Source organism: Poecilia reticulata, linkage group LG10 (genome assembly GCF_000633615.1).
Source record: "Poecilia reticulata strain Guanapo linkage group LG10, Guppy_female_1.0+MT, whole genome shotgun sequence".
NCBI lineage: Eukaryota > Metazoa > Chordata > Actinopteri > Cyprinodontiformes > Poeciliidae > Poecilia > Poecilia reticulata.
In genome coordinates this window covers 21,230,443-21,239,716 of record NC_024340.1, presented here as the reverse complement: position 1 = coordinate 21,239,716, position 9,274 = coordinate 21,230,443, and the positions used below count along the sequence as shown (strand labels likewise).

At 43.5% G+C, this 9,274-nt stretch overlaps 1 protein-coding gene across 1 annotated transcript in view; it reads left to right on the top strand.

Moving 5' to 3' along the window:
* atg2a (autophagy related 2A) overlaps positions 1 to 9,156 on the top strand; it is a 30,249-nt gene extending 21,093 nt beyond the window's left edge. The window contains exons 28-42 of the mRNA XM_008420453.2: positions 806 to 976; positions 1,244 to 1,367; positions 1,865 to 2,088; positions 2,177 to 2,406; positions 2,483 to 2,618; positions 4,527 to 4,748; positions 4,857 to 4,958; positions 5,372 to 5,456; positions 5,772 to 5,934; positions 6,023 to 6,092; positions 6,190 to 6,272; positions 6,369 to 6,490; positions 6,585 to 6,739; positions 6,824 to 6,982; positions 7,736 to 9,156. Of these exons, the coding sequence (XP_008418675.1) occupies positions 806 to 976; positions 1,244 to 1,367; positions 1,865 to 2,088; positions 2,177 to 2,406; positions 2,483 to 2,618; positions 4,527 to 4,748; positions 4,857 to 4,958; positions 5,372 to 5,456; positions 5,772 to 5,934; positions 6,023 to 6,092; positions 6,190 to 6,272; positions 6,369 to 6,490; positions 6,585 to 6,739; positions 6,824 to 6,982; positions 7,736 to 7,972 (2,283 nt within the window). The 3' untranslated portion in view covers positions 7,973 to 9,156. The remainder of the gene's footprint in view (positions 1 to 805; positions 977 to 1,243; positions 1,368 to 1,864; positions 2,089 to 2,176; positions 2,407 to 2,482; positions 2,619 to 4,526; positions 4,749 to 4,856; positions 4,959 to 5,371; positions 5,457 to 5,771; positions 5,935 to 6,022; positions 6,093 to 6,189; positions 6,273 to 6,368; positions 6,491 to 6,584; positions 6,740 to 6,823; positions 6,983 to 7,735) is intronic.
* Positions 9,157 to 9,274: the final 118 nt, after the last annotated feature.

The following is a 9,274-nucleotide window of genomic DNA, read 5'->3' as shown; positions in this document are numbered from 1 at the left end:
ATCACGTTATAACGTGATATGTATCACGTTTTAACAAGATACGTATCACGTTATAACGTGATAGCATTCGAATTTTTTTTTTCCTGCGTGATAGCAATGCGCTTCCGTAAAAAACAAACCAGTATAAAGGTAAAGAAACATTATAATTATAATTATGTTCAAGGTCCACAAAAACCCACTAAGAAGCAGGTGGCCGCATGTTTATAAATATTTATTTAACCATAATTAGATTTCTCTATAATAATGGCTTCGGACAGTAATTTGGCTCGAGTTTTACTCTCAACTGGACCTGAAACTAAAATCAGCAAGAAAATGCCAAACAAGTCTTCCCACAGCACTGATGCAGCTCTGAGCCAACCAATCAGGGCTAATCAGAGCTTGTGTATTTTATTTTAGTATAGAAAGATGTTTTAGTTTATTCATATAGCTTATTTGAAGTAGCTGGGTTGTTTAGTTTCAAGCTGTCACAATACATGAGCATTGACACTTAAATCTTGCTAAATAGTATGTAGCTGGGAAGAGAAATGCGTTTTTTGGGAACTGAGCTGCAGTGCTGCAATCAGAGCCTGTGGCTGCAGCCCGACAGCTTAGGAATGATTGATCATATTTGAATAAACAGTCTTCAAGTTGTTAAAATATCAATTTGATGGCATCTGTGGAAAATGAGCAAAAATACCTCCTGAAAAATCAGCAGCAATCAAAGGTTGTTGTCAACTTCTGGTACCGAGCTCTCTCATCCTGTCACAGTGAGCCTGGTCTGTTTTTTGTCATGAATGTGCTTCTGATGGACTCGTTTGTGTTTCAGTCGCAGCCTCTCTTTGAGCTGCGCTGCTCCAACAACGTGGTGCACCTCTACACCTGCGCAGACTCCTGCGCCGCCCTGGTCAATCTGCTGCAGTACCTGGTCGCCCAGGGGGACTTGCACCCCCCCCCACGACACACCTCGCCTACTGAAATAGCTGGTCAGAAATTACCGGTAAGACATTTTACTCAATTGCACTTCATTAACCTGAAAGACATGATGCTTGTTTTTTTATTGATTAATGAACCTTACCTGGAATCAGCAACAACAAATATGCAAAACCAGGAACTTTGAAGCTGAAATTATAAACCTGAGTTGGAGCAATAAAATAAACTTAAGTTATGCTAGCGTTGAACATTTGTTACAAGGTGCTGCGGCTAATAAAACAACACGGTTTCCATCAGTAGTTTTGGCTTTAATGTCTGTGTATCGTTGTGTTAGCTGTCAGAAAGTCCTGCGTCTCTGCCGCCTTGTCCTCCAGCTGAGACCGCAGAGATCAACCAGTACGACCTGGCTGATGCCTTAATCGACACAGAGAGGAGCTACAGAGACAGTTTAGAACCAGGTATTGTCTCTGAACGCTGTTATCCAAATATTATTGATTTAACTTGATGTATACGGGAAAGTATTATTGTCATTTTGCACTGCAAAAAGCACAAATTCTTACCAAGTATTTTTGTTTAGTTTCTAATACAGATATTTTTGTACACTTGAAATAAAGGCAAAACTAAGTTACAACATATAGGAGCTTATTTTAAGTAAATAATTCCTCAATTTTGATGAAAAAGTATAGCTGCACTGGCAGATTATTTCACTTTTAACACAGGAAAAATGTCTTGTTATAAGTGAAATAATCTGCCTTTGAAGCTTGTTCTTTTTTTTATCAATATTAAGGAATTATTGACTTAAACAATGTCTTACTGATAAGTTACTTGTTAGTTTTGTCTTATTTCTAGTGTACTGAGATATTTGCTTTGGAAACTAGACAGAAATACTTGGTAATGCTTTGAATTTTTGCAGCATGTGTTTAGTTTAAGCCCCTGACTGGTTCTGTTTTTGCAGAGTCTCCTTCCGTGCCTAGGGGCTCTCCGGTCTCCGTCTATTTGTTTCCTGGCGAAGGTTCGAAGCAGAACCCATCCGTTCTGCAGAGGGAGGAGTCTGAGCTTGATGGGCTGGTTGCCACAGCGATGGAGGCACAGCCTGATATGATACTAGATGATGGCTCCGAGGGCTCCACCGACAACGACGACTTCTGCATCCTGGAGGCGCCTGGCATGGGCATACCTGTGAGTGCTCAGCTCCTTCTTCTTCTCCTTCTTGTTTTTATGTCGACCTTTCTTTCTGAGGCTCTTCCTGCTTGTGAAACTCTTGCAGCCCAGAGACGGGGAGCCCGTGGTGACCGTGCTGTGCGAGGGGCCCATTAAGGTGAAGGACAGCCACTTTTCCAGGCCTCGAGGAAGCTCCGACCTGCTGCGAGCTCCGAGTGGATTCCCGGTGCCGCACACCAGGGTGGTGCTGAAGGAGATCTCTGTGGTGTGGCATCTCTACGGCGGCAAGGACTTCGGCGGCAAGCCGATGTCCGTACATGCTCAGAACTCAAACAGGTTTTTAAAAATTTACATCCGTTTTGTTTATTGCCGCGTGCGTTTTTGTGCATTTCTCAAACCGTCTCCCTTCTAGGGGTCGCTCTGTCCCTGTGGGTGTTCGTGGTTCTCCGTCTCGCTCCGTCGCCTCCGCCCGTCCTCAGAACTCCTGGCGCTGGGCTGGAGGCAGCGGCCGTCAGCACTCACTTCTGATGGAGATCCAACTCACCAAGGTGAAGCATTGAGTAGATGCAGTGACTTGCACTCAAAGTCTCAATCTTGAATTTTTTCACATTTTGTCAGGTTACAACAGCAAAGTTCAGCGTATTTTATTGGGACTGTTTGGTAAGAAAAGGATAAAGACACATTACTTCCTTATATGTAATTTAATAATCTGAAAAATGTTGGATGTGTTTTTATTCAGCCTGTGTCACTATTTAGTGCAGTTGTAGTTTTCCACCGAACAGAGTTCTGCATGCAGGCCAGAAAACTTAATCTTCGTCTCTTCATTCTGATAAAATCCCAACAGTATTGAAGGCTGCAGTTGTAATGTGATAAAACTAGAGATGTGCCGATCAGGTTTTTTCCTGCCGATTCCGATCACCCATGAGGGCCTATCACCGATACCGATCACATAATTATTATTTTTTTTAATCATAAGCACTACCCGTTACATTATATGGAAAAAGGAACCATGAATTCACCTTAATTTAGACAAAAACTTGTTTTTAATAACTTTTTCCAAGAAAACTAAACAAAACAGGCGTTGTGCAAATTGTACTGCTATCGGTAATACTATCTTTAACAGACTGAAAACACATGAAGGCTCTGAAGGGGCTAAATAAAACCTCTCAACATTACCAAAAAATTCAAGTATAAAACTTAACATTCAAAGGCAAATACAGGATCCATTACAATAAACAATCCTGAGTTACTGAATGAAAACGTCCTGATAGCATGGCGGCTAGCTGATTACTGCTAGCTCTGATTGGCTGTTTCTGACTGAGCGGAGTAATTATGCAGAGCAGGGAGGAGATCGATTCTTTTTTCAGAGATTATCTGTCTCATGACAGCGAAAGTTTTAATACGTATGTAAAATATTTTTTTTTAAGTTAGATGCTGCAGCTTTAAGCAGAGGTTCAGTGTGAGAGTCACTACCAGGTGGAGCAGAAGCGGCGCTCCGTCTGTGAAATATTACTACCTGTAGCGCGGAGCAGCGGTTCAACAGAGAGAGCAGAACCAGCGTCTTACATCGCAGCTCGAAGACTTAAATAATTTTGCGGGTTATTTGTTTAGCTTTCTKACCGTCATGCTAATCCGGGTGAGTGTTTGTAGCTGTGCGCTGCTTTACCTGCTATTTGATCCTCCATATGTCTTTTTTACTGCAGTGAGCCTCGATGTAGCCAAACTCCATCAAGTATGCCATTGTTTTTATGTCGTATTAGCTGCGTTGTGTTGATGCATTTTGAATTCACCATTCACTCAGTGCGTTATAGTTCCACATCACTTAGGATTTGTTTCTGCGCGTTTGCGCAGTGTGAAGGAAAGAGGAGACCAGCTGCACAGGCAGGCTGCGAAATGAGRKGCAGGTGATCGGTTTGTGTGATCAGCAACAAGAGACCGTGATCGGCAATCACCGATCATACACTTTTTCACGGAAATCGGCCGATTATGATCGGTGGCTGATCGATCGGCACACCTCTGGATAAAACATGAAAATGTGCAAAGACGTTTTGTTTGTGTTTCAGCATATTTTTAAAATGAAACTACATTATTTCTTGATATTAAATAATGTAATCTTTATTTAGGGGTGTATTGGAGTAAATCTGCGGTATAGTCACTCCGCCGCAGCATTTCTGACCAGCAGCGCTCGTATCCTGCATTTAATGATAGAGTCACTTGCTCTCATATCTATAGTTGTATATATAGTTGTTTTCTGTTTGAGTAATGTCACTTGACAAAGCACTTTTCTCACTACAAAATAAGTAATAACAGTATGAATGTTTGTGCTGATAGCATATTGGGTCGACTTCTGTATCTGTCAGTACTCACAAAGTTGTATCGGGACTCAATACTTCACAATAGGTGTTCATTTTTACATTTGTTTTTTTTCCATGGCATCTCCCTCTCGTGTCTTCCAGGTGTCCTTCCAGCATGAGTCCTACCCAGTGGCAGTAGCAGGCCAGGACGGGGACGGGTCACTGACCTCTGGGGTTGGCCCCAGCGGGGAGCAGCCTCTGTCCCGGCAGGTCTTCATCGTGCAAGAGCTGGAGGTTCGGGACCGCCTGGCCTCTTCACAACTCAACAAGTTCCTCTACCTCTACACCAGCGAGAGCATGCCTCGCCGAGCCCACTCCAACATGGTGAGGACAGGTGCACGTGCGTGTGCGTGCGTGCGTGTGTGTGTGTGTTGAACTGCAAACTGAGACGGAGTGGATCAGGATGAGATCTTTGCTCTGCTCTCGTTGCAGCTGACTGTGAAGGCCCTGCAGGTTTTACCAGAGTCGGGACTCGGAGGACCCGAGTGTTGCCTACGGGTCAGCCTGCTGCCGCTGCGACTCAACATCGACCAGGTAAGTCCTGCGTCTTTGACCAAATATGGATGGAAAAGCCTCCTCTTCCACCTTCATGGAGATGTGACACCAAGAGGGGGATTAAAACCTCCAGGTTTTAATCTGAAGGTTTTAATCTGTAATTGCTTTCATCACTACTAGAAAAACCTTAACATTTTTGTTTCAACGGTTTTATTTTTCTTCAGCCACATTGAAAACAATGACAAATCTAAAGAAATAAATGAACTTGGTGATTTGGTCTTTGAAGTTTAAAAATAAATAAACATTAATATGCATATTTAAATTATAAGACCAATCTGAACTCTCAGTGTCTCATAAACCTTTTACTTGTTCCAGGTTTCTTTGCATCACATTAAGTCAGTTTCCCTCTGTGGTTTTGTTCTCCTACCAGACTTTGTTTTTCTCTTTTCCAGGATGCTCTCTTTTTCCTGAAGGACTTTTTTAGTAAGCTAGCATCCTCTGTTAACCCCTACACGCCTGTGGATCCTGCTGCTGAAGGTCAGTTAACGCAGAAACTTTTCCTCTTTGGTTGCTTCGGGTTTTTGTTTTTTATATAATTTAGAAGATTAGCTGTATTTACTGTAAATACAGCATATGATTGCTGCTGGAGCACAGCCTGTGGGAACATGCCTGTAATGACTTTTGTTTGTTTGTCTTGCAAAAGTATTGATATTGCTTAAACTTTTCAAATTTTGTCACTTTACAGCCACAAACATAAAAGTATTGGATTGGTGTTTCAGGGGATAAACTAACTAGTGGTGCATCACTGAGAAGCTCATTTAGAGACGGAGTTGTTCTTGTTTCTTCTGTCAGTCACAGTGAAGGTGGATCCTTACCAGAAAGGCTCTGAGGAGACCGGAGCAGACGCCGGTCTCGGTCCTGACCTCACCGCTTCCGTGGAAACCACCTACAGCGAGCAGAGCTCCTCCTCTGCTGGCTCCTCCTCTTCCTCGTCTGAGCAGCCAATCTACTTCCGGTGTGTAGACGGCGACGCTCATCAGACAGAACGATGGCTGAAGAAACATCAGAGCCGACTGAATATTCCTTCTCTCTGTGATTTTCAGGGAATTTCGTTTCACCTCTGAAGTGCCTATTTGGCTCGACTACCATGGGAAGCATGTGGTCATCGAGCAGGTGAGAGGTTACGAGAACAGCTCAGACACAGAAACCCAGCCCGTCCGTCGCCACGGTAACTACAGACGTCTTTACAGCTTGGTGTTTTGTTCCTCAGGGGACGTTTGCAGGGATTCTGATCGGTCTGGCTCAGCTGAACTGCTCAGAGCTGAAGCTGAAGAGGCTCTGCTGCAGACACGGGTAAAAACGACAAACATTCAGACGTCATTAAATAATTTCAAATCTGATAAAATCTTGACAGACTTGAGACTGCTTTCATGTTTGAAACGTTCCCAGTCTTCTCGGTGTGGACAAGGTGATCCAGTACGCCGTCACAGAGTGGCTGACAGACATCAGGAAGAATCAGCTGCCGGGCATTCTGGGAGGCGTCGGCCCCATGCACTCAGTTGTTCAGCTGTGTAAGCTGAAGCCTTCGCTACAGAAACATTTACAGTTTTAAACCTGCTTTATTTATTTTAGTCTTCTTTCCTTCCTCTCTGTGTGTCTGCTCAGTCCATGGAGTTAGGGATCTCTTCTGGTTGCCCATAGAGCAGTACAGGAAAGACGGGCGCATTATTCGAGGTCTCCAGCGGGGGGCAGCATCGTTCGGTACCTCTACAGCATCGGCTGCTCTGGAGCTTAGCAACAGGCTGGTGCAGGCCATCCAGGTACGAAGATGAAATAAAATTAAATGTTTTGTCCGAATGTGAAGATGTTTTAACTCATGTAGTGCGCTTGTCACCTTGCTACAGGCCACAGCAGAGACTGTGTATGACATCTTGTCTCCAACGCCTCCACTGAATCGGTTCGCCATCACCGAGGGTCGGGCCCCAACCAGCCGGCCCCGAAGAGCCGCGCAGCCAGCGGATCTCAGAGAAGGAGTAGCCAAAGCTTACGACACCGTCAGAGAGGTGCGGAGTTTGAATTTCTCTTAAAAGATGATTGACATGATGCCACCCGTCAATCAATCCAGTGGATTTAACAGCAACTGACCAATCAGCAGTTAAATTGTCACAAAGTGAACGCCCCATTCCTGGAGGAGCTGTTGTGGTCTATCTTTACGAATGCGCTGCGTTCATAGAGGTTTGGTGGAAAATAATTGGAGAAAATGGTTAAATGTTTTCAGTGGGGAACAGGCACTTAAGAGGTGCTTTCAGAAGATGGAATAGAGTTTATTCCTAGTCCCAAACTCCAAGTGTAAAATATGGATAAACATGTGCAGCCAACTTCAAGAGCAGCAGAATACTACAGTGACCAACAGTATAACTAACATGTGTGTGTTTATGAAGGTTTCTGTCATCATTACATCATACGCTTAACGGTTAAATCAAAGACTAATGTGTCAAGCTGGGTCCAATAAATGTGAGCTGTGCCTACAAATAGGTAGTTTCTCTGTGAAGCAGTAAGTTTTCAGGCATGTGGTGCAAATATTCATGCACAGCCTGACATACATGATGAAAACATAATTGAGATATGTGATATTTGAAAGCCAACACATCACGCAGAGAAGAATACCTGGATATGAAGACAGAATCATGATATAATGTGATAAAATGTGACAATCTTCAAGATGTATGAATATTTTGGATATCCATAGCTTTTTTTCATGTTTAAAGTTATGACCAAACCTGCTTAATTACCAGTGCTGACCCTTTCCTCTGCAGGGAGTGATCGACACGGCTCAGACCTTGTGTGACGTGGCGTCCCGCGGCCACGAGCAGAAAGGTCTCCCCGGCGCAGTGGGCGGCGTCCTGCGCCAGATCCCGCCCACAGTGGTCCGACCCCTGATAGTGGCCTCCGAGGCGACCTCCAACCTGCTGGGAGGCATGCGGAACCAGATCAAACCCGACGCCCGCAAAGAGGACTTCCTCAAGTGGCGCACGGAGGACGCACAAGAATGAGGACGGCGTGCGTGCGTGTGAAAGAATGAATGAATGCGARTGGGAACCCCGATGTCTGCTGGGGGATCTGCATGTTGGTATGTGTGTGTGTGGGAATGTTGTTCTGCAATGCAAAAACAACACAAAGACTAACTGCTACTGCAGCCACTTACACAAAGAGTTTTACACACGTGTAACCACACCTAACTCTTCTGCTGCTCATCATCCCTCGGCCTGCAGGTTGCTCTTCATGTCTCTGTAACAACATATCGCTGCTTTTGTCTGGCTTTGATTTCAAACCAACCAGGAGCAGGAAGGATCAGAACGAGATGCAGATTGTCATCATTACATCCTTTGTGTCTTGCTAAAACTGGTTTTCGATTTAGTGTTAACCCAACGACTGTGAGCAGGAAATCGGAAAGGAATGGCTTCAGTACAGGGAGTTTGCAGCAGGAAATCAGTGATCCTGAAGCTCCGTAAGAAGGAAGATTATGTATGTTTTATTCATGTTTGTGAATGGTTCTCATCTTGAACCGTTGGTTTGGTTTTGAGCCCGCTATGCACCTGCTCCTCTCAGCGCTGATGAGCTGTGCCATAAACCTTCCAGAGTGACCTTTGAACCCATCTGTGTTGCCTTTCTCTGACCTGTACCCTCCAAACGTGACTGAATAGAAACCCATGAAGCCCTTTAAAAAATCCTGTAGCATTCTGAACTTCATGAATTTGTTTTTACGGACTGATTTCAGTCGGTGGCTCTCCTTCCTGCTTCTGTTTTGCATAAAGCGGTTCTGGGTTCTGAATGGACACAGACTGACTCTTTCCACATCTTTAGATGCCTTCCTAAATGTTTTTTTTTTTGTTGTTGTTTTTTTTATGCTTAACTGTTTGTTTTGTTTATGTTGAATCATAAGTATTGTTATACTCGTTTCATAATGAGTGTTGGGAGGATTTGAATCTGGTGAMAATGGAGGAAGGAAATGAGGAGTTTTACATTTTTATCTTTGTTTTCCTGTTTGTGAGTGAGGGATTATTTGTGTGAATGTGAGAGGATAAGTGGACGCATGTCTGTGAGGGTGACAGGTTTATGCTTGTTACACTACTTGTGTGTAATTACTATTTACTATAAAAGTGTATGAATGACCTGTATATTACAAAAACAAGTATACAAATTAATACAAAAATAAAAAAAATTATATAAAAACTGATCATGTTTGATGTGTTCTGTTAAAGCCCTTGCTTTTGATTTTAAGTTTTGTACTTCCTGCAGTTTTGTTCTCATAATTACCCACAAACACCTGTGACAAAAAGTCTAAAACCGAAGTA